Source organism: Oncorhynchus kisutch, linkage group LG15, assembly GCF_002021735.2.
Source record: "Oncorhynchus kisutch isolate 150728-3 linkage group LG15, Okis_V2, whole genome shotgun sequence".
Lineage (NCBI taxonomy): Eukaryota > Metazoa > Chordata > Actinopteri > Salmoniformes > Salmonidae > Oncorhynchus > Oncorhynchus kisutch.
Window position 1 is genome coordinate 93,935,163 of NC_034188.2, and position 25,580 is coordinate 93,960,742.

The 25,580-nt window shown below is 46.0% G+C and overlaps 1 protein-coding gene across 1 annotated transcript in view; it reads right to left on the reverse strand.

Moving 5' to 3' along the window:
• The window catches only part of LOC109879957 (contactin-5), a 611,325-nt gene that overhangs the window by 103,602 nt on the left and 482,143 nt on the right, over window positions 1–25,580 (reverse strand). Inside the window, exons 13-15 of the mRNA XM_031791310.1 lie at window positions 16,924–17,051; window positions 14,959–15,134; window positions 1,157–1,277 (exon numbers count right to left, since the gene is read on the reverse strand). Coding sequence (XP_031647170.1) covers window positions 1,157–1,277; window positions 14,959–15,134; window positions 16,924–17,051 — 425 coding nt within the window. The remainder of the gene's footprint in view (window positions 1–1,156; window positions 1,278–14,958; window positions 15,135–16,923; window positions 17,052–25,580) is intronic.

The following is a 25,580-nucleotide window of genomic DNA, read 5'->3' on the forward strand; positions in this document are numbered from 1 at the left end:
GTATCACAGCCCTCCATTGCAAGGGGGCAACCAGTGATCTGTATCACAGCCCTCCATAGCAAGGGGGCAACCAGTGATCTGTATCACAACCCTCCATAGCAAGGGGGCAACCAGTGATCTGTATCACAGCCCTCCGTGGGTGTTGTAGCAAGGGGGCAACCAGTGATCCGTATCAAAGCCCTCCATAGCAAGGGGGCAACCAGTGGTCCGTATCACAGCCCTCCATAGCAAGGGGGCAACCAGTGATCCGAATCACAGCCCTCCGTGGGTGTTGTAGCAAGGGGCAACCAGTGATCTGTATCACAGCCCTCCATAGAAAGGGGGCAACCAGTGATCTGTATCACAGCCCTCCATAGCAAGGGGGCAACCAGTGATCCGAATCACGGCCCTCCATAGCAAGGGGGCAACCAGTGATCCGAATCACAGCCCTCCATAGCAAGGGGGCAACCAGTGATCCGTATCACAGCCCTCCATTGCAAGGGGGCAACCAGTGATCCGTATCACAGCCCTCCATAGCAAGGGAGCAACCAGTGAGCCGAATCACAGCCCTCCATAGCAAGGGGGCAACCAGTGATCCGTATCACAGCCCTCCGTGGGTGTTGTAGCAAGGGGGCAACCAGTGGGATGAGTGATAATATCAGGAGGAGGGTTGAAGGTGTCCCCTAACCACGGATCTAGGTTGTATCCCAAACGACACCCTAATAGTGCACTACTTTTGACCAGGGCTCATAGGGCTCTGTTAAAAAGTAACACACTAAATAGGGAATAGGGTGCCATCAGTCCATTTCCCACCTCAACCATTAGAAGATGAAACGACATGTCTTGTCCGTTCACCATCTGAACGACACACAGACACAATCCATGTCTCAGTTGTCTCAAGGCATTAGGAATGCTTTCCATGACAGAGAGACCAGGTGAAAGTTATGATCTCTTATTGATGTCACATCCTTATTTAACCAGTCATCCTCCTCTTCATCTACACGGATTAAAGTGGATTTAACAAGTGACATCAATAAGAGATCATAACTTTCACCTGGTCTGTCTGTCATGGAAAGCATTCCTAATGTTTTGTTCACTCAGTGTATAGTGAATAGGGTGTAATTTAGGACACATTTTATCATAGATCTGTAGTTGAGGCCAGAGATAAGGAGCTCACCTCTAACGAGGACTTCAGCCTCAGCAGACACCGTGTCGGCGCTGGTCTGAGCCCGGCAGCCGTATTTCCCAGCATGCTTCAGCAGGATGCTTCTGATCATCAGGTCCACCGTGGAGGACTGCTGTGTGACAAGTAGAGTGTCAACAACAACAAGTTAGTGTGTGTGATTACAGTATCTGTGTGACAGGCAGAGAGGGATTCAAAAACAACATCAAGTTATTGTGTGTTTCTGTGTGTGTGTGTGTTTCCGTGTGTGTGTGTGTGTGTTTCCGTCTGTGTGTGTTTCCATGTGTGTGTGTGTGTTTCCGTGTGAGTGTGTGTGTGTTTCCGTGTGAGTGTGTGTTTCTGTGTCTGTGTGTGCTAACTAATTAAAAATCTATGTCCGACCTCTCTGTACTTGACACCTGAGAAATGCTTGTCACAACCTGTACTGGTCTCATACAGGCTTAAATAGATACTCGGCTTCTCCCTCTCTCTCTCCCTCAAACATCTTCTCCCTCTCTCTCTTGAAATAAGAAACGCCAAAGGCAAGACTGGAGAATCATTCAGGGTCTACAGACATCTACTTAGCCTGGAACCTGATTAAAATGGCATTCCAGGAAGCAGACAGAGGAGTGTGTCTATAGGTTGTTGTCACTGCTAGAGCCTCTCGCTTCTCACCTCTCCCTCTCTTCTCTCCCTCTACTCTCCCTATCTACTCTCCCTCTCTTCTCTCCCTCTACTCTCCCTATCTACTCTCCCTCTCTACTCTCCCTCTCTACTCTCCCTCTCTACTCTCCCAATCCCCTCTCCCTCTTCACTCTCCCTCTTCACTCTCCCTCTCTACACTCCCTCTCCACTCTCCCTCCCCCTCTCCCTCTCTACTCTCCCTCTCCCCTCTCGCTTCCCCCCTCTCCCTCTCCCCTCTCCCTCTCTACTCTCTCTCCCCCCTCTCCCTCTCTACTCTCCCTCTCCCCTCTCGCTTCACCCCTCTCCCTCTCTACTCTCCCTCTCTACTCTCCCTCTCCACTCTCCCTCTCCCCTCTCGCTTCACCCCTCTCCCTCTCTACTCTCCCTCCCCCCTCTCCCTCTCTACTCTCCCTCTCCCCTCTCGCTTCACCCCTTCCCTCTCTACTCTCCCTCTCCACTCCCCTCTACTCTCACTCTCTACTCTCCCTCTCCCTCTCTACCCTCCAAGGGTGCCGTACTACACTGGCTGACACAACACCTATCATACTACTATGACTGACCCTGTAAAACAACACCTATCACACTACTATGACTGACCCTGTAAAACAACACCTATCATACTACTATGACTGACCCTGTAAAACAACACCTATCATACTACTATGACTGACCCTGTAAAACAACACCTATCATACTACTATGACTGACCCTGTAAAACAACACCTATCATACTACTATGACTGACCCTGTAAAACAACACCTATCACACTACTGTGACTAACCCTGTAAAACAACACCTATCATACTACTATGACTGACCCTGTAAAACAACACCTATCATACTACTATGACTGACCCTGTAAAACAACACCTATCATACTACTATGACTGACCCTGTAAAACAACACCTATCACACTACTATGACTGACCCTGTAAAACAACACCTATCATACTACTATGACTGACCCTGTAAAACAACACCTATCATACTACTATGACTGACCCTGTAAAACAACACCTATCATACTACTATGACTGACCCTGTAAAACAACACCTATCATACTACTATGACTGACCCTGTAAAACAACACCTATCATACTACTATGACTGACCCTGTAAAACAACACCTATCACACTACTATGACTAACCCTGTAAAACAACACCTATCATACTACTATGACTGACCCTGTAAAACAACACCTATCACACTACTATGACTGACCCTGTAAAACAACACATTACACTGCACCTACCATACTACTATGACTGACCCTGTAAAACAACACATTACACTGCACCTACCATACTACTATGACTGACCCTGTAAAACAACACATTACACTGCACCTACCATACTACTATGACTGACCCTGTAAAACAACACCTATCACACTACTATGACTAACCCTGTAAAACAACACATTACACTACTATGACTAACCCTGTAAAACAACACATTACACTGCACCTACCTGTATTTGTCTACCTAGCTGGAGAATGGGGAAGAGCATGGGTGGGCTGAGGAGAAGACAGGGCCTGTCTCTGCAGATACCTGGTAGTTGGCCAGGGACAGGGCCTGTCTCTGCAGATACCTGGTAGTTGGCCAGGGACAGGGCCTGTCTCTGCAGATACCTGGTAGTTGGCCAGGGACAGGGCCTGTCTCTGCAGATACCTGGTAGTTGGCCAGGGACAGGGCCTGTCTCTGCAGATACCTGGTAGTTGGCCAGGGACAGGGCCTGTCTCTGCAGATACCTGGTAGTTGGCCAGGGACAGGGCCTGTCTCTCATGATACCTGGTAGTTGGCCAGGGACAGGGCCTGTCTCTCATGATACCTGGTAGTTGGCCAGGGACAGGGCCTGTCTCTCATGATACCTGGTAGTTGGCCAGGGACAGGGCCTGTCTCTCCAGATACCTGGTAGTTGGCCAGGGACGGGGCCTGTCTCTCCAGCTACCTGGTAGTTGGCCAGGGACAGGGCCTGTCTCTCCAGATACCTGGTAGTTGGCCAGGGACAGGGCCTGTCTCTCATGATACCTGGTAGTTGGCCAGGGACAGGGCCTGTCTCTCATGATACCTGGTAGTTGGCCAGGGACAGGGCCTGTCTCTCCAGATACCTGGTAGTTGGCCAGGGACGGGGCCTGTCTCTCCAGCTACCTGGTAGTTGGCCAGGGACAGGGCCTGTCTCTCCAGATACCTGGTAGTTGGCCAGGGACAGGGCCTGTCTCTCCAGATACCTGGTAGTTGGCCAGGGACAGGGCCTGTCTCTCCAGATACCTGGTAGTTGGCCAGGGACAGGGCCTGTCTCTCCAGATACCTGGTAGTTGGCCAGGGACAGGGCCTGTCTCTCTAGAGTTATACCTGGTAGTTGGCCAGGGACAGGGCCTGTCTCTCCAGATACCTGGTAGTTGGCCAGGGACAGGGCCTGTCTCTCCAGATACCTGGTAGTTGGCCAGGGACAGGGCCTGTCTCTCTAGAGTTATACCTGGTAGTTGGCCAGGGACAGGGCCTGTCTCTCCAGATACCTGGTAGTTGGCCAGGGACAGGGCCTGTCTCTCCAGATACCTGGTAGTTGGCCAGGGACAGGGCCAGAAAGGGAATTGCAGTATTTTGTTTTTCCAACTGCTCATTTCAAACATCACAAGGTTGCATCTTAAATTGGATCCTGTTCCCTATACATTGCATTGCTTTTTGTCCATCAAAATGTAGAGCCTTATGTACCGAATGAGGTGAATAGGCAATCAGGTGCCATTCAAACGCAACCATTGAGAGACAGTGATGTGACCATAGACACGGTTCTGTAGACACGGTTCTGATCTCGACATAAACATCATCATCGTGTGTCACTGTCATATAGAAGCAGGAGAGAAGAAGCAACTGACATCAGACACAATGCTTTAGGTAATGACATGGTAGGTGATATATGGTGATATGGAATGGTAGGTGATGATGGTACGGTATTGATATTGGTAGGTGATATATGGTGATATGGAATGGTAAGTGATGATGGTATGGTAATGATATGGTAGGTGATGATAACATGATAAGCTGCATCCTACCTTTAGCATTAGTAGTTAGTTAGGTAAACGTGTCAGAAATGTAAATGCCAACTGTGCAAATGTTTTCTAATTAACGGAAAAGGGAAATGAGATATTTTGCCAATAAATCCCTTTTTCTACTTACCCAGAGCCAGATGCTGGTATAAAGGACTTCCCTTGCCTAGCGACTACAGTTTCCTCCTGATTCAGCTCACACGAGCCTTGAACCCAGGACCTCTGCCTTGCTAGCACACATAACTGTCCTCCTGAAGCCTCTCAGCAGTCGTCACCATCGAAAAGTTAACCGTTTGTTGGAGCAAGTGGTGACACTGCAGGCTGAGGAGTATGTTTCACACATGTACAATCCAATCATTGTGCTTAATGCTAGTTAAACAACGGGACCGCCAAACTACCTTAACCTCCTTCAAACTGCACGGAGAGACATAACATGGTATCCTTGACTTCATCTGACTTTGGGTGAGCAGGAAAAGGGCTTGATTGCCAAAATCTTGCAGTATTTAAGTGAATACCGGTATCGATTCATTCAATATACTGATACACTGGTATATCAGCTCCTGTCAATCAGCCCCTCTTCTACATACATGCATATGCTCTTCAGCTTCCATTAACTTCTCTCCATCCACATTACCTTGTCAGAGTCTAACAAGGGGTTGATGCATTACCCTGTCAGAGTCTAACCAAGGGGTTAATGCATTACCCTGCCAGAGTCTAACCAAGGGGTTGATGCATTACCATGTCAGAGTCTAACCAAGGGGTTAATGCATTATCCTGCCAGAGTCTAACAAGGGGTTAATGCATTATCATGTCAGAGTCTAACCAAGGGGTTGATGCATTATCATGTCAGAGTCTAACCAAGGGGTTAATGCATTACCCTGTCAGTCTAACCAAGGGGTTGATGCATTATCCTGTCAGCATCTAACCAAGGGGTTAATGCATTACCCTGTCACAGTCTAACCAAGGGGTTAATGCATTACCCTGCCAGAGTCTAACCAAGGGGTTAATGCATTATCCTGTCAGAGTCTAACCAGGGGGTTAATGCATTACGCTGCCAGAGTCTAACCAAGGGGTTAATGCATTACCCTGTCAGAGTCTAACCAAGGGGTTAATGCATTACCCTGTCAGAGTCTAACCAAGGGGTTAATGCATTACCCTGTCAGAGTCTAACCAAGGGGTTAATGCATTACCCTGTCAGAGTCTACCAAGGGGTTGATGCATTACCCTGTCAGAGTCTAACAATGGGTTAATGCATTACCCTGTCAGAGTCTAACCAAGGGGTTGGTGCATTACCCTGCCAGAGTTTAACCAAGGGGTTAATGCATTACCCTGCCAGAGTCTAACCAAGGGGTTAATGCATTGCCCTGTCAGAGTCTAACCAAGGGGTTGATGCATTACCCTGTCAGAGTCTAACAAGGGGTTAATGCATTACCCTGTCAGAGTCTAACCAAGGGGTTAATGCATTACCATGTCAGAGTCTAACAAGGGGTTAATGCATTATCATGTCAGAGTCTAACCAAGGGGTTGATGCATTATCATGTCAGAGTCTAACCAAGGGGTTAATGCATTACCCTGTCAGTCTAACCAAGGGGTTGATGCATTATCCTGTCAGCATCTAACCAAGGGGTTAATGCATTACCCTGTCACAGTCTAACCAAGGGGTTAATGCATTACCCTGCCCGAGTCTAACCAAGGGGTTAATGCATTATCCTGTCAGAGTCTAACCAGGGGGTTAATGCATTACGCTGCCAGAGTCTAACCAAGGGGTTAATGCATTACCCTGTCAGAGTCTAACCAAGGGGTTAATGCATTACCCTGTCAGAGTCTAACCAAGGGGTTAATGCATTACCCTGTCAGAGTCTAACCAGGGGGTTAATGCATTACCCTGTCAGAGTCTACCAAGGGGTTGATGCATTACCCTGTCAGAGTCTAACAATGGGTTAATGCATTACCCTGTCAGAGTCTAACCAAGGGGTTGTTGCATTACCCTGCCAGAGTTTAACCAAGGGGTTAATGCATTACCCTGCCAGAGTCTAACCAAGGGGTTAATGCATTGCCCTGTCAGAGTCTAACCAAGGGGTTGATGCATTACCCTGTCAGAGTCTAACAAGGGGTTAATGCATTACCCTGTCAGAGTCTAACCAAGGGGTTAATGCATTACCATGTCAGAGTCTAACAAGGGGTTAATGCATTACCCTGTCAGTCTAACCAAGGGGTTAATGCATTATTTGTAAATTATATCAGGACAGGAGGAGAACGGGGAGATTCATCCTCATTAGTACAAAGATGAGAACAGGGAGATTCATCCCCATTAGGACAGGGATGATAACGGGGAGATTCATCCTCATTAGTACAGGGATGAGAACAGGGAGATTCATCCTCATTAGTACAGGGATGAGAACGGGGAGATTCATCCTCATTGGTACAGGGATGAGAACGGGGAGATTCATCCTCATTAGTACAGGGATGAGAACGGGGAGATTCATCCTCATTAGTACAGGGATGGAAACGGGGAGATTCATCCTCATTAGTACAGGGATGAGAACGGGGAGATTCATCCTCATTAGTACAGGGATGATAACGGGGAGATTCATCCCCATTAGTACAGGGATGAAAACGGGGAGATTCATCCCCATTAGGACAGGAGGAGAACAGGGAGATTCATCCCCATTAGTACAGGGATGAAAACGGGGAGATTCATCCCCATTAGGACAGGAGGAGAACAGGGAGATTCATCCTCATTAGTACAGGGATGAGAACGGGGAGATTCATCCTCATTAGTACAGGGATGAGAACAGGGAGATTCATCCTCATTAGTACAGGGATGAGAACGGGGCGATTCATCCTCATTAGTACAGGGATGAGAATGGGGAGGTTCATCCCCATTAGGACAGGGATGATAAACCCTGATGGGGTGTGTGTATCAGAGAGGTAGAGACACGTGTTTATGTGTGTGTTTGTTTCTGAGAGAGTGTGTGTGTGTATGTGTGTGTGGGGGGGGGGGGGGGATTTACCCATTACTCCACTGTAGTCAATAGTTGAAGGCTGAATTTATCTCCTAATTTCAAGCCATCAGCCCTTTCAATCATCTAGCTCGTTCCTCTCCACATGGAGAAAGACACTATCCCACTCCCATATAAAATGTATCACACCAGTTGGAGGTGTAGAGGGAGAAAGAGAAGAGGTCTGAAACCAAACAACCTTGGTCTGTTCAGGTGGTGTGTTTGTGTGTGTTGTTTATGTACACTGGGTGTTTTGTGATGAAGATGTGTTCATTTGTGTGAATTAACGTATATTACTCACTCTCTCCTCTATTGCCTGCCTGCCTGCCTGCCTGCCTGCCTGCCTGCCTGCCTGCCCTGCCTGACTGCCTGCCTGCCTGCCTGCCTGCCTGCCTGCCTGCCCTGCCTGACTGCCTGCCTGCCTGCCTGCCTGCCTGCCTGCCTGCCCTGCCTGACTGCCTGCCTGCCTGCCCTGCCTGCCTGCCTGCCTGCCTGCCTGCCTGCCTGCCTGCCTGCCTGCCTGCCTGCCTGCCTGCCTGCCCTGCCTGACTGCCTGCCTGCCTGCCTGCCTGCCCTGCCTGACTGCCTGCCTGCCCTGCCTGACTGCCTGCCTGCCTGCCTGCCTGCCTGCCTGCCTGCCTGCCTGCCTGCCTGCCTGCCTGCCCTGCCTGACTGCCTGCCTGCCTGCCCTGCCTGACTGCCTGCCCTGCCTGCCTGCCGATACACATGACAGTGTAATTCACTGAGTCTCTGTGTTGACGTTGATACACATGACAGTGTGATTCACTGAGTCTCTGTGTTGACGTTGATACACATGACAGTGTGATTCACTGAGTCTCTGTGTTGACGTTGATACACATGACAGTGTAATTCACTGAGTCTCTGTGTTGACGTTGATACACATGACAGTGTGATTCACTGAGTCTCTGTGTTGACGTTGATACACATGACAGTGTAATTCACTGAGTCTCTGTGTTGACGTTGATACACATGACAGTGTGATTCACTGAGTGAAATACGGGGTTGTGTGACCTTCAGATGGATTGATTTTCATTGAAGGTTAACAAGACTTGGGTGCAATGAGCCGTGGCTAAAGTCAATAACTATAAAAACCCTTCAGACAACAGTGACTCTGGGTCGTCATTGTATTTAGGTGTTTGCATATGGCTCTTAGTATAGGAAAATACAGGCTACATTATCTTGACTCAATATAATGTCAGGAAAATATAGATTATTTTATTTTATTTAACCAGGTAGGCCAGTTGAGAACAAGTTCTCATTTATAACTGCGACCTGGCCAAGATAAAGCAAAGCAGTGTGACAAAAAACATCAACACAGAGTTACACATAAACAAACGTACAGTCAATAACACAATAGAAAATAAATTGATGTACAGTGTGTATAAGAGTAGGGAGGTAAGGCAATAAATAGGAAATAATTCTAATTTAGCATTAAATTATTATCTTTACTATAATGAATAATGGCACTCAGCGTTCAGTGCCAGCGTTCAGCCTTCACAAAATCCATAACAATGTAGTTATTTTATTTAATTGAAATGTCCTTTGCAGGAGAGAATAAGTAATATATACTACACATAGTATACTAATGTTTAAATACAGCGCATTCAGAAAGAATTCAGACCCCTTAACTTTTTCCACATTTTGTCACAGTAGATCCACATTCTAAATTGATTAAATATGTAGTTTTTTCTCAATCTACACACAACACCCCATAATGACAAAGTGAAAATAGTTTTTTAGACATTTTTGCAAATGTATTAAAAACAGAAATACCTTATTTAACTAAGTATTCAGACCCTTTGCTATGAGACTCTAAATTGACCTCGGGTGCATCCTGTTTCCATTGATCCTTGAGATGCTTCTACAACTTGATTGGAGTCCATCTGTGGTAAATTCAATTGATTGGGGCCTCCTGAATGGTGCAGCGGTCTATGGTGCAGCGGTCTATGGTGCAGTGGTCTATGGTACAGTGGTCTATGGTGCAGTGGTCTATGGTGCAGCGGTCTATGGTGCAGCGGTCTATGGTGCAGCGGTCTATGTTGCAGTGGTCTATGGTGCAGTGGTCTATGGTGCAGTGGTCTATGGTGCAGTGGTCTATGGTGCAGCGCTCTATGGTGCAGCGGGTCTATGGTGCAGTGGTCTATGGTGCAGTGGTCTATGGTGCAGTGGTCTATGGTGCAGCGCTCTATGGTGCAGCGGGTCTATGGTGCAGTAGTCTATGGTACAGTGGTCTATGGTGCAGTGGTCTATGGTGCAGCGGTCTATGGTGCAGCGGTCTATGGTGCAGCGGTCTATGTTGCAGTGGTCTATGGTGCAGTGGTCTATGGTGCAGCGGTCTATGGTGCAGCGGTCTATGGTGCAGCGGTCTATGGTGCAGTGGTCTATGGTGCAGAGGTCTATGGTGCAGCGGTCTATGGTGCAGTGGTCTATGTTGCAGTGGTCTATGGTGCAGTGGTCTATGTTGCAGTGGTCTATGTTGCAGTGGTCTATGGTGCAGCAGTCTATGGTGCAGCGGTCTATGGTGCAGTGGTCTATGGTGCAGAGGTCTATGGTGCAGCGGTCTATGGTGCAGTGGTCTATGTTGCAGTGGTCTATGGTGCAGTGGTCTATGGTGCAACGGTCTATGGTACAGCGGTCTATGGTGCAGCGGTCTATGGTGCAGTGGTCTATGGTGCAGAGGTCTATGGTGCAGCGGTCTATGGTGCAGTGGTCATCGCAGTGCAAGCTGTACCACTAGAGATTCTGGGTTTGAATCCTCTGTTGCAGCCAGCCGCGTCCAGGAGACCCATGAGGTGGCGCACAATTGGCCCAGCGTCGTCCGGGTTAGGGAAGGGTGTTGCCGGCAGGGATGTCCTTGTCCCATTCCACACTAGCTACTCCTGTGGAGGGCCGGGCGCAAGGCACGCTGACACGGTCGCCAGGTGCACGATGTTTCCTCTGACACATTGGTGCAGCTGGCTTTCGGGTTAAGTGGGCATCAATGTGTCAAGAAGCAGTGGCTGGGTTGTGTTTCGGAGGACGCACGGCTCTCCACCTTCGCCTCTCCCGAGTCCGTATGGGAGTTGCAGCGATGGGACAAGACTCTATCAATTGGACAACATGAACTTGGGGAGTTAAATGGGTGAGAAATAATCATAATAATAATAATATTTGATTTGGAAAGGCTGTCACCTGTCTATACAAGGTCCCACAGTTGATTTTGTATTTATTTATTTTATTTTACCTTTATTTAACCAGGTAGGCAAGTTGAGAACAAGTTCTCATTTACAATTGCGACCTGGCCAAGATAAAGCAAAGCAGTTCGACAGATAAAACGACACAGAGTTACACATGGAGTAAAAACAAACATACAGTCAATAATGCAGTATAAACAAGTCTATATACAATGTGAGCAAATGAGGTGAGAAGGGAGGTAAAGGCAAAAAAGGCCATGATGGCAAAGTAAATACAATATAGCAAGTAAAATACTGGAATGGTAGTTTTGCAATGGAAGAATGTGCAAAGTAGAAATAAAAAAATTATGGGGTGCAAAGGAGCAAAATAAATAAATAAATTAAAATTAAATACAGTTGGGAAAGAGGTAGTTGTTTGGGCTAAATTATAGGTGGGCTATGTACAGGTGCAGTAATCTGTGAGCTGCTCTGACAGTTGGTGCTTAAAGCTAGTGAGGGAGATAAGTGTTTCCAGTTTCAGAGATTTTTGTAGTTCGTTCCAGTCATTGGCAGCAGAGAACTGGAAGGAGAGGCGGCCAAAGAAAGAATTGGTTTTGGGGGTGACTAGAGAGATATACCTGCTGGAGCGTGTGCTACAGGTGGGAGATGCTATGGTGACCAGCGAGCTGAGATAAGGGGGGACTTTACCTAGCAGGGTCTTGTAGATGACATGGAGCCAGTGGGTTTGGCGACGAGTATGAAGCGAGGGCCAGCCAACGAGAGCGTACAGGTCGCAATGGTGGGTAGTATATGGGGCTTTGGTGATAAAACGGATTGCACTGTGATAGACTGCATCCAATTTGTTGAGTAGGGTATTGGAGGCTATTTTGTAAATGACATCGCCAAAGTCGAGGATTGGTAGGATGGTCAGTTTTACAAGGGTATGTTTGGCAGCATGAGTGAAGGATGCTTTGTTGCGAAATAGGAAGCCAATTCTAGATTTAACTTTGGATTGGAGATGTTTGATATGGGTCTGGAAGGAGAGTTTACAGTCTAACCAGACACCTAAGTATTTGTAGTTGTCCACGTATTCTAAGTCAGAGCTGTCCAGAGTAGTGATGTTGGACAGGCGGGTAGGTGCAGGTAGCGATCGGTTGAAGAGCATGCATTTAGTTTTACTTGTATTTAAGAGCAATTGGAGGCCACGGAAGGAGAGTTGTATGGCATTGAAGCTTGCCTGGAGGGTTGTTAACACAGTGTCCAAAGAAGGGCCGGAAGTATACAGAATGGTGTCGTCTGCGAGAGGTGGATCAGGGACTCACCAGCAGCAAGAGCGACCTCATTGATGTATACAGAGAAGAGAGTCGGTCCAAGAATTGAACCCTGTGGCACCCCCATAGAGACTGCCAGAGGTCCGGACAGCAGACCCTCCGATTTGACACACTGAACTCTATCAGAGAAGTAGTTGGTGAACCAGGCGAGGCAATCATTTGAGAAACCAAGGCTGTCGAGTCTGCCGATGAGGATATGGTGATTGACAGAGTCGAAAGCCTTGGCCAGATCAATGAATACGGCTGCACAGTAATGTTTCTTATCGATGGCGGTTAAGATATCGTTTAGGACCTTGAGCGTGGCTGAGGTGCACCCATGACCAGCTCTGAAACCAGATTGCATAGCAGAGAAGGTATGGTGAGATTCGAAATGGTCGGTTTATAGTGCATGTCAGAGCAAAAAACAAGTCATGAGGTCTGTAGAGCTCCGAGACAGGATTGTGTCGAGGCACAGATCTGGGGAAGGGTACCAAAACATTTCTGCAGCGTTGAAGGTCCCCAAGAACAGTGGCCTCCATCATTCTTAAATGGAAGAAGTTTGGAACCACCAAGACTCTTCCTAGAGCTGTTCAATCAGCCAAACTGAGCAATCGGGGAAGGAGGGCCTTGGTCAGGGGGGTGTAGTCTCTGAATGTCATTGAGTGGCCCAGCCAGAGTCCAGACTTGAACCCAATCGAACATCTCTGGAGAGACCTGAAAATAGCTGTGCAGCAAAGCTCCCCATCCAACCTGACAGAGTTTGGGGGGTTCTGCAGAGAAGAATGTGAGAAACTCCCCAAATACAGGTGTGCCAAGCTTGTAGCATCATACCCAAGAAGACTCAAGGCTGTATTTACTGCCAAAGGGTCTGAGTACTTATGTACTGTAAATGTGATATTTCCGGGGGGGGGGGGGGGGGGTTACATTTGCAAAAAAAAAAAAATCTATCCATTTTAGAATAAGGCTGTAACGTAACAAAATGTGGTCTGAATATTTTCTGAATGCACTGTATATACACTGAACAAATATACAAACAAAACATGTAACAATTCCAAAGGTTTTACTGAGTTACAGTTAATATATGGAAATCAGTCAATTGAAATTATTTCATTAGGCCCTAATCTATAGATTTCACATGACTGGGAATTCATATATATATCTGTTGGTCACAAATACCTTATAGAGGTTGATTGATTAAATCGGCCATAAGTTTTCAGAACATTCGGTAATCGGCAGTTTTGGACGACGATTACATTGCACTCCATGAGGAGACCTGGTACGTGAGTGCAGCAAGAAGCCAAGGTAAGGTGCTAGCTAGACTTATCTTATATAAAAAAAATAATCTATCTTAAAATAATCACTAGTTAACTACACATGGTTGAGAATATTACTAGTTTAACTAGCTTGTCCTTCATTGCAAATAATCAATGTGGTGCATGTTCATTTATCATCGAATCACAGGCAAACTGGTGATGATTTAACAAGAGCATTCGCAGAAAAAGTAGTTGCACCAATGTATAATTGAGGGAGAAGGGCCTTGGTCAGGGAGGTGACCAACAACCCGATTGTGACTCTTTACAGAGCTCCAGAGTTCCTCTGTGGAGATGAGAGAACCTTCCAGAAGGACAACAATCTCTGCAGCACTCCATCAATCAGGCCTTTATGGTAAAGTGGCCAGACGGAAGCCACTCCTCAGTAAAAGGCACATGACAGCCTGCTTGGAGTTTGCCAAAAGGCACCTAAAGGACTCTCAGACCATGAGAAACAAGATTCTCTGGTCTGAGAAACCAAGATTGAACTCTTTGGCCTGAATGCCAAGCGTCACGTCTGGAGGAAACCTGGCACCATCCCTACCGGTGAATCATGGTGGTGGCAGCATCATGCTGTGAGGATGTTTTTCAGCGGGAGGGACTGGGTGACTAGTCTGGATTGAGGGAAAGATGAACTGAGCAAAGTACAGAGAGATCCTTGATGAAAACCTGCTCCAGAGCGGTCTGGAAATCAGAGGTGAAGGTTCACCTTCCAACAGGACAATGACCATTCATATTCAGTTACCGTTTGATAAAATACGGAACGTTTTCTTTTCGAAATGATAGTTTCCGGATTTTACCATATTAATGACCAAAGGCTCGTATTTCTGTGTGTTTATTATATTATAATGAAGCCTATGATTTGATATTTGATAGAGCAGTCTAACTGAGTGGTGGTAGGCAGCAGCAGGCTCATAAGCATTCATTCAAACAGCACTTTCCTGCGTTTTGCCAGCAGCTCTTAGCAATGCTTGCTTCACAGCACTGTTTATGACTTCAAGCCTATCAACTCCTGAGATTAGGCTGGCAATACTAGTGTCTATAAGAACATCCAATAGTCAAAGGTTTATGAAATACTAATGGTATAGAGAGAAATAGTCCTAAAATGCCTATAATAACTACAACCTAAAACTTCTTAACTGGGAATATTGAAGACTCATGTTAAAAGGAACCACCAACTTATACTGTGTACACACACACACACACAGTATATAAACTCAGCAAAAAAAGAAACGTCCGAAATAACACATATTGAATCATGTAGTAACCAAAAACGTGTTACTTACTGTTTGGGTATATTCAAAATGTCCGCCCTCCTGTTGGAAGTTGAGGGGCTGCTGGTTGAGGAGCCACTGGAAGGCCACGTCCAGAGATGGGTCATGTGACACCCTGCAACTGAGCACCACGCTCTCCCCCACTGTCACCTCCACCCTGCTGGGGCTCAGGTCCACACGCATGGCCTCTGCAAACACAACACTGCTGCATCTTAGCATAACAACACCGCTGGACACAACACAGCTAAAGCTAGCTTAGGACACAGGACTGCTACACCGTCCTAACGGTAGACCGATACACTGTCACCCTAGGACATGTCACACCTAATGGTAGACTGCTATACTGTCCTAACGGTAGACTGATACACTGTCCTAACGGTAGACTGATACACCGTCCTAACGGTAGACCAATACACCGTCCTAACGGTAGACCAATACACTGTCCTAACGGTAGACTGATACACCGTCCTAACGGTAGACCGATACACCGTCCTAACGGTAGACTGATAGACTGTCCTAATGATAGACCAATACACTGTCCTAATGGTAGACTGCTACACTGTCCTAACGGGAGACTGAAACACTGTCCTAACGGTAGACCAATACACTATCCTAACAATAGACTCCACCAATCAGGCCTTTATGGTAGAGTGACCAGACAGAAGCTACTCCTCAGTAAAAGCACATGACAGCCCGCCTGGACTTTGCCCAAAGGCACCTAAAGACTCTCAGACCATGAGAAACAAGATTATCTGGTCTGATGAAACGAAGATTGAACTCCTTGGCCTGAATGCCAAGCGTCACGTCTGGAGGAACCCTGTTACAATCCCTATGGTGAAGCATGGTGGTGGCAGCATCAGGCTGTGGGGATATTATTTTTAAGTTGCAGCGACTGGGAGACTAGTCAGGTTTGAGGGAAAGATGAACGGAGCAAAGTACAGAGAGATCATTGATGAAAACCTGCTCCAGAGTGCTCAGGACCTCAGACTGGGGTGAAGGATCACCTTCCAACAGGACAACGACCCTAAGCACACAACCAAGACAACGCGAGAGTGGCTTCGGGACAAGTCTCTGAAAGTCCTTGAGTTTCCGATCGAACATCTCTAGAGAGACCTGAATATAGCTATGCAGCGACACTCCCCATCCATCCTGACAGAGCTTGAGAGGATCTGCAGAGAAGAATGGGAGAAACTCCCCAAATACAGGTGTGCCAAGCTTGTAGCATCACATCATACCCAAGAAGACTCAAGGCTGTAATAGCTACCAAAGGTGCGTCAACAAAGTACTGAGTAAAGGGTCTGAATACTGACGTAAATGTGATCAGTTTTTTTATTTGATATACATTTGCAAAAATGTCTAAAAACCTGTTTTTGCTTTGTAAAAATGGGATATTGTGTGTAAATTGATGAAGGAACAAAACAGAAAACAAAAATCATTTTTAGAATTAGGCTGTAATGTAACAAAATGAAGAACAAGTCAAGGACTGTATATCTAGGCTACCTTGGCTAGTATGGCATGGCAACATTAGTCAGAGGAAAAACACAAAAGAACATCTGTGATCTGGGTCCAGGCTCTATTCAGATGGGACCAGGGTAACTAACAACCAGGTAGCCGGATTGACTTGTCATTAGTGTCATTATCAAAACACATCCTGCATACTAAAACCCTGAAAAGGACCAAAACAGTCACTCTACACTCAGGGCCTCCTTTGATTTCAGCTGTGAATGCTGTTCATGTACAACAGGCCGTCTTACCCTGTCAAATAGGGTGCCCTTGTAAAATGATTTTGAATGTGAAAACCCTTTTGCTTCGCAGTCGAGCGAACACAATAAATTCCGCTGGCGTCCCCTCTGCCTCTCTCCCCCTCTCTCCACCCCCCCAGACAAAGGTGGCAGGAAACGACATTGGGGGACTGTTTACTGGTGTGTGACTGGCACTAATTTGGCAGAAAATAAAGGCCCCCTGGGCATCGCTTACCTTTTACCCAGAGCATGGCCGTCATCTCAGCCGAGCCAAACTGATTCTCGGCTCGACAGACATAGTTCCCCTCGTCAGAGCGGGTGGAGTTGATGATCCTCAGCGTGTTGTTTCGTAACAGCATTATCCTGTCAAAGAACAAATACAATACAAACCAAATGCCTGTTTAACTAAAACAGTTGAGTTTAAAGTTGTATGCAGATTTAGTTGCTTATAGCATTCATTAAAGTGAATTTAAATTGCTGGAAGACATCAGGCAGATCAGGACAGCTCAGAAAGTCAAACAGCATAACAAATTAATTTCAGAGCATATCCATTTGGAGTTTTAAATATTTCATATACTCTATGTTCTATCTAACTCAGACAAGATGATCTTATTGATTTTCCAAGGGCAAGTTATGTAGTTCTGTCCTTGAGCTGTTGTTCTTAATGTTATGTTTCATGTTTTGTCTCTCTTCACCCCAGGAAGAGCAGCTACTGCAAATACCAAATACCAAGTTGTGCAGACAGTTCCCCGGAACGATCATTGTCAAGAGGACTGGCACTATGTACAAGCTACATAAGCTGTTTAATTGTGGACTCAAGTGAAACATTACTAGGAAAGGATTCACTTTTCTCTGTTCTTCAGTACTTTGACCTGAAAACACTATTTACCACAAGGGGCAAACAACAACAGACTAATAATGCTTTCACATAGTATTTACGGTATTTAGCCTGTAAAATACAATTGGCCCATGTTTATATGACCCCCTTACAAACCGGGACATTTTTTTTTACCACATTCTTGCTTGCATAGCCTTTTACACATCAGGGCTCCCGAGTGGCGCAAGGTACTGCATCTCAGTGCAAGAGGCGTCACTACAGTCCCTGGTTTCGAATCCAGGCTGTATCACATCCGGCCGTGATTGGGAGTCCCATATGGCGGTGCACAGTTCTCTGGGTTTTCGCCGGTGTAGGCCACCATTGTAAATACACATTTGTTCTTAACTGACTTGCCTAGTTGTATATCTCCTGTACGCGTGATGGTGGCGAGTGGTCGTAGTGTTGCGCAGATGTGGTTGGGCTTCTGTTTTAATAAATCCATTGAATATACACCATCAAAAATAAACTCATTATTAAATCATTCATTATAAGACTACATGTATTTTCAAAAGAATAGAATAGCATATTTGGAGTTTAATTAGGCCTATACCATGTGTCTGTACAGCCATGGATAATCCATCCAAATTAAATCAATATGATGGAATATAACAGAATAAAATACAATAATATTTTTCCCACATAACTTGTGTCAAGGGAACGTGTGGAACCGCTATCATATAAAGAACGTAATCTGTTGAAACAGAGCCCAATCCCATGCTTTTTTTAAATCCACGTTTAATCTCTTTCTTACCCAAACTCCACGTTGTTAGGGAGCAGGAATACCTTCATCACGATACCCACAGAAAATAATAGCAATCCGATTTTCAAAAGCATGTGAGTCTCGTTCATACTTCACAACCTCCGCAGACTTTGAGTTGTCTATACCATACACGATTGAACAAAATAATAGGCCTCCACTTGATTTAGGCTTCATTATAGCATTCTAAATGTTTCTGATCAGTGATTTAGGCTTCATTATAGCATGCTAAATGTTTCTGATCAGTGATTTAGGCTTCATTATAGCATGCTAAATGTTTCTGATCAGTGATTTGGACTACATTATAGCATGCTAAATGTTTCTGATCAGTGATTTAGGCTTCATTATAGCATGCTAAATGTTTCTGATCAGTAATTTAGGCTTCATTATAGCATGCTAAATGTTTCTGATCAGTGATTTAGGCTTCATTATAGCATGCTAAATGTTTCTGATCAGTGATTTAGGCTTCATTATAGCATGCTAAATGTTTCTGATCAGTGATTTAGACTACATTATAGCATGCTAAATGTTTCGGATCAGTGATAGATGAAACCAATTGACCAAATAGCCACTACAGAAGGAGATTCAGTTAATCAAAATCACATTGATTATCAGACAAGTCCGTGAAGTCACAGTCGTTTGGTCGGGTGTAGGTCTAGGCTACAAAACGACTGTAACTGAGGAGTAAAATAATCAACTTGTTAAACTACATAACATTGAAAAATGAGCCAACTAGACAAGATGATAATGAGCATAACTCACCTCAACTTGGCTAACATTTCCCCAGCCTAATTGTGTAGCCTAATCAATATCCAATCTGACATGTATTGATTCATCAAGACAAGTCTCAAAGCTGCGCGACGGCGCTGTCCCGATCAAAACAGTGCTGAAATGATCATCTAGTTCAGGGCCCCCCCAAGCTGCACGTTTTGTTTTTTTCCCCCAGCATTACACAGCTGATTAAAATAAGCAAAGGTTGATGATTAGATGATTATTTGAATGAGCTGTCAAGTGCTAGGACAAAAAACTAAAACGTGCACCCAGGACCGAATTTGGGAAATGATGATCTAGTTGAACACATGCTTCAAATCTATTACAAGGATTAGATGCCTTTGGCAGTTTAATTATTAAGCAACAATTCCCACAGTTATTCTACATGGATCCAAACAAGGTATATGCTTAGTGGTGTGCTATACGAAAACACGGGCAAGGTGACATGCCTTGCAAAGTTGTTAAGAACAGGCTGGAGGATGGTTAACGGGCGTTGTCTAGCAACCTCCGAGAGTTTTAAGAGCCTGGTGCGCCAAAGCCACCTCATCATTACGGCTACGTTGCATACTAGGGCCGTAGGCAGAACTGTACCGAAATGATTACTCGTTAGTTCGGTGGAAATACAATTTTGGCTTTGATACCAGCAATTACTTCAGATATTGAAGAAAATGAGGAAAAAAGTAGCCGAATAAACGTGTTAGTATGAAAGGGTATTAGGTAAGTCAGGAGAATGGCTTAACAGATAAATACATGCTATTTCCCCCATCTCCACAAGATCAATCAACAATTATATTTCCTAATGAATGCGAATTCCTGACAACATCAAATAAGCCTAAATCTCCAATAAGATTTACAAGCCTGATGTTATCGGTTGAGATAAGGGCTAAACCAGGGGCGCAACTTTGGTTTTAGAAGTGGTGGGGACATAACAATTATTGTTGTATTTTCTACCCAGATAAACACTCCAAACAGCCTACCCGAGGGGTCTGAGTCTTGTATCACATTCCAATGACAAAAAAATGCTATTTCAGAATGGGGGGAGGGACATGTCCACCCCATCCACAGTGAAAGTTGCACCACTGGGCTAAATTAATAGAGAACAAGTGTTTAAATCCAAATTGAAATGCAGCCACTTTCGTTACAGCCTCAGTGGAATATGCATTGGACCACACATGACCTAACACCTGGTAATGGGGTTTTAGATAAAACACATGACCTAACACCTGGTAATGGGGTTTTAGATAAAACACATGACCTAACACCTGGTAATGGGGTTTTAGATAAATCAACCACATATGACCTAACACCTGGTAATGGGGTTTTAGATGAAGCAACAACACATGACCTAACGTCTGGTAATGGGGTTTTCGATAAAACACATGACCTAACACCTGGTAATGGGGTTTTAGATAAAACACATGACCTAACATCTGGTAATGGGGTTTTAGATACATCAACAACACATGACCTAACAGCTGGTAATGGGGTTTTAGATAAAACACATGACCTAACACCTGGTAATGTGGTTTTAGATAAAACACATGACCAAACATCTGGTAATGTGGTTTTAGATAAAACACATGGCCTAACACCTGGTAATGGGGTTTTAGATAAAACACATGGCCTAACATCTGGTAATGGGGTTTTAGATAAAACACATGGCCTAACATCTGGTAATGGGGTTTTAGATAAAACACATGACCAAACATCTGGTAATGGGGTTTGAGATAAAATGTTGAGTCAACACCTGCTACCAACTATCCAGCTAGCTTGGTTACAATGAAGCCCACTTCGCCTGGAATAGCTAATGAACGTTTCCAGTGCTGTAGAAGTTGTGTTTATTAAATTCTTATCGGGACAATATTGACAATCCGGAGTTTCAATGCGGCAATTGTTTGCTTGTGGAGGATTATAGCAATGAGGTGGCTATACTTACAAAGCAAATTTCAATCTGGCACCAATTTATGGGGAAAACACAAATTGGAACATTCTCGTTCTCGACTCCTGTGGCTGGACGCCACTTGGGCCTGATGGATGTATCCCCGCCTTGTCATCTGTCCCTATCCGAATGGCCTGTGCTTCCTGGAACTTGCCTGCCGAGGAAATCGTCTCCATCTGTTCACCTCCTACATCTTGTAGTGGAGTAGACGGAGAACAGCAAGACTGTTCCAATCAGCTCTGGTCCCATGTCACAAGTCTTGGAAACCGAAGGCAGCGGAATGTTGCTAAGAGGACTGGTGTGTCTGCGAGAGGTCCGGAACAGATTAACAGGAGGAATATCTTCACCTACTTGGTGCCAGATCTATCTGCGTCTTCATCGCTGGGACTGCCTGTGTCTGCGACGGTTGTGCTGACTCCAACTACGCTGTCTCCAGCAATGGCTTCTTTGTGGAGTTTGGCTCCTTTCCCTCTCTCTGGACCTAACAGGGCACTGCCTGCTTTGGGATGTCTGGACCTAACGGGGCTCTGCCTGCTGTGGGAGGTCTGGACTTAACGGGGCTCTGCCTGCTGTGGGAGGTCTGGACCTATCGGGGCTCTGCCTGCTGTGGGAGGTCTGGACCTAACGGGGCACTGCCTGCTGTGGGAGGTCTGGACCTAACGGGGCTCTGCCTGCTGTGGGAGGACTGGACCTATCGGGGCTCTGCCTGCTGTGGGAGGTCTGGACCTAACGGGGCACTGCCTGCTGTGGGAGGTCTGGACCTAACGGGGCACTGCCTGCTGTGGTATGTCTGGACCTAACGGGGCTCTGCCTGCTGTGGTATGTCTGGACCTAACGGGGCTCTGCCTGCTGTGGTATGTCTGGACCTAACGGGGCTCTGCCTGCTGTGGGAGGTCTGGACTTAACGGGGCTCTGCCTGCTGTGGGAGGTCTGGACCTAACGGGGCTCTGCCTGCTGTGGTATGTCTGGACCTAACGGGGCTCCACCTGCTGTGGTATGTCTGGACCTAACGGGGCTCTGCCTGCTGTGGGAGGTCTGGACCTAACGGGGCTCTGCCTGCTGTTGGAGGTCTGGACCTAACGGGGCACTGCCTGCTGTGGTATGTCTGGACCTAATGGGGCTCTGCCTGCTGTGGTATGTCTGGACCTAACGGGGCAGTGCCTGCTCTGGGAGGTCTGGACCTAACGGGGCTCTGCCTGCTGTGGGAGGTCTGGACCTAACGGGACACTGCCTGCTGTGGTATGTCTGGACCTAACGGGGCTCTGCCTGCTGTGGTATGTCTGGACCTAACGGTGCTCTGCCTGCTGTGGGAGGTCTGGACCTAACGGGGCTCTGCCTGCTGTGGTAGGTCTGGACCTAATGGGGCTCTTCCTGCTGTGGTATGTCTGGACCTAACGGGGCAGTGCCTGCTCTGGGAGGTCTGGACCTAACGGGGCTCTGCCTGCTGTGGGAGGTCTGGACCTAACGGGGCTCTGCCTGCTGTGGGAGGTCTGGACCTATCGCCGGGAGCAGTGGGTGTATGCTATCCTCCTTCTTATGGACCCGTGGAAGGTTGTGTGAGTGGTAGGAACGGTCATTCTCTGACCGTTGTATTGGGCAGTTCAAAGGAGAGAAATGTCTCAGTCCTCTGGAACAAAAACGTTGTGCCATCCAGGAGCATAAGTAAAGAACATCAAACATTATAAACCTGCATCAGAACATCAATAAGCCCCTCCCAAACATTATAAACCTGCATCAGGACATCAATAAGCCCCTCCCAAACATTATAAACCTGCATCAGGACATCAATAAGCCCCTCCCAAACATTATAAACCTGCATCAGGACATCAATAAGCCCCTCCCAAAGATTATAAACCTGCATCAGAACATCAATAAGCCCCTCCCAAACATTATAAACCTGCATCAGAACATCAATAAGCCCCTCCCAAACATTATAAACCTGCATCAGAACATCAATAAGCCCCTCCCAAACATTATAAACCTGCATCAGAACATCAATAAGCCCCTCCCAAACATTATAAACCTGCATCAGAACATCAATAAGCCCCTCCCAAACATTATAAACCTGCATCAGAACATCAATAAGCCCCTCCCAAACATTATAAACCTGCATCAGAACATCAATAAGCCCCTCCCAAACATTATAAACCTGCATCAGAACATCAATAAGCCCCTCCCAAACATTATAAACCTGCATCAGAACATCAATAAGCCCCTCCCAAACATTATAAACCTGCATCAGAACATCTGCTGTGCCCCTCCCAAACATTATAAACCTGCATCAGAACATCAATAAGCCCCTCCCAAACATTTTAAACCTGCATCAGGACATCAATAAGCCCCTCCCAAACATTTTAAACCGATTGAGTGTATCATAGTTCATGTGGGATTCAATGACATTATGAAGGGCAGCTCAGAACAGCTGAAGATGGATTTTAAAGAACTGATTGGTTCACTAATTGACTTTGAAAAACACCCCATAATATCTGTCCCTCTGCCCTCCGTAAATGGTGGCATTGAACGGTTTAGCAGACTTTTATCCATCCATAACTGGCTACCAGACTATTGCAGCTCTGTGTATTGACAATTTTGATACCTTCTGGAAACAAAGCTAGTTTTTTTGGTATTTGTTATTTTATTAGGATACCCATTAGCTGTTGCGAAAGCCGCAGCTACTCTTCCTGGGATCCAACACAGAACATGAAACATAATACAGAACATTAATAGACAAGAACAGCTCCAGGATAGAACTACATACATTTATAAGATCTATCGATATGGAGGCTATCTAGATCAAATAGGGGAGAGGCGTTGTGCCGTGAGGTGTTGCTTTATCTGTTTCTTTCAATCATGTTTGCTGTTTATTTGAGCGACATGAGATGGAATGAGATGGAATGGAGTGCAGTGAAAAAATTATCTATATAATATTGTTCATGTTCTTGAATTTGTTATGGATTTGGGGACTGTGAAAAGACCACTGGTGGCTTGTCTGGTGGGTTAAGTGTGTGTGTCAGAGCTGTGTGTAAGTTGACTACACAAACAATTTGGGATTTTCAACACATTAATGTTTATTATAAAAAGAAGAAGTGATGCAGTCAGTCTTCTCAATTCTTAGCCAAGAGAGATTCAAATCAAATCAAAGTGTATTTGTCACGTGCGTCGAATACAACAGGTGTAGACCTTACAGTCAAATGCTTACTTACAGACTCTAACCAATGGTGCGAAAAAAAAGGTGTGTGTGTGTGTGTGTAGGTAAGTAAATAAATAAATAAAACAACAGTAAAAAGACATTTGAAAAAGAGTAGCAAGGCTATATACAGACACCTGTTAGTCAGGCTGATTGAGGTAGTATGTACATGTACGTATCGTGACTATGCATATATGATGAACAGAGAGTAGCAGAAGCGTAAAAAGAGGGGTTGGCGGGTGGTGGGACACAATGCAGATAGCCCGGTTAGCCAATGTGCGGGAGCACTGGTTTGTTGGGCCAATTTAGGTAGTATGTACATGAATGTATAGTTAAAGTGACTATTCATATAAGATAAACAGAGAGTAGCAGCAGCGTAAAAGAGGGGTTGGGGGGAGGCATACAATGCAAATAGTCTGGCTAACCATTTGGTTACCTGTTCAGGAGTCTTATGGCTTGGGGATAAAAACTGTTGAGAAGCCTTTTTGTCCTAGACTTGGCACTCCGGTACCGCTTGCCATGCGGTAGTAGAGAGAACAGTCTATGACTGTGGTGGCTGGGGTATTTGACCATTTTTAGGGCCTTCCTCTGACACTGCTTGGTGTAGAGGTCCTGGATGGCAGGCAGCTTTGCCCCAGTGATGTACTGGGCCGTACGCACTACCCTCTAAAGTGCCTTGCGGTCGGAGGCAGAGCAATTGCCGTACCAGGCAGTGATGCAACCGGTCAGGATGCTCTCGATGTTGCAGCTGTAGAACCTTTTGAGGATCTCAGGACCCATGCCAAATCTTTTTCGTTTCCTAAGGGGGAATAGGCTTTGTCGTGCCCTCTTCACGACTGTCTTGGTATGTTTGGACCAATCTAGTTTGTTGTTGATGTGGACACCAAGGAATTTCAAGCTCTCAACCTGCTCCACTACAGTCCCGTCGATGAGAATGGGGACGTGCACGGTGTTCCTTTTCCTGTAGTCCATAATCATCTCCTTAGTCTTGGTTAAGTGGAGGGATAGGTTGTTATTCTGACACCACCCGGCCAGGTCTCTGACCTCCTCCATATAGGCTGTCTCGTCGTTGTCAGGCCTACCACTGTTGTGTCGTCAGCAAACTTAATAGTGTTGGAGTCGTGCCTGGCCATGCAGTCGTGGGTGAACAGGGAGTGCAGGATGGGACTGAGCACACACCCCTGGGGAGCTCCAGTGTTGAGGATCAGCGTGGCAGATGTGTTGCTACCTATCCTCACCACCTGGGAGCGGCCTGTCAGGAAGTCTAGGATCCAGTTGCAGAGGGAAGTTTTTAGTCCCAGGTTCCTTAGCTTGGTGATGAGCTTTGAGGGTACTATGGTGTTGAACTCTGAGCTGTAGTC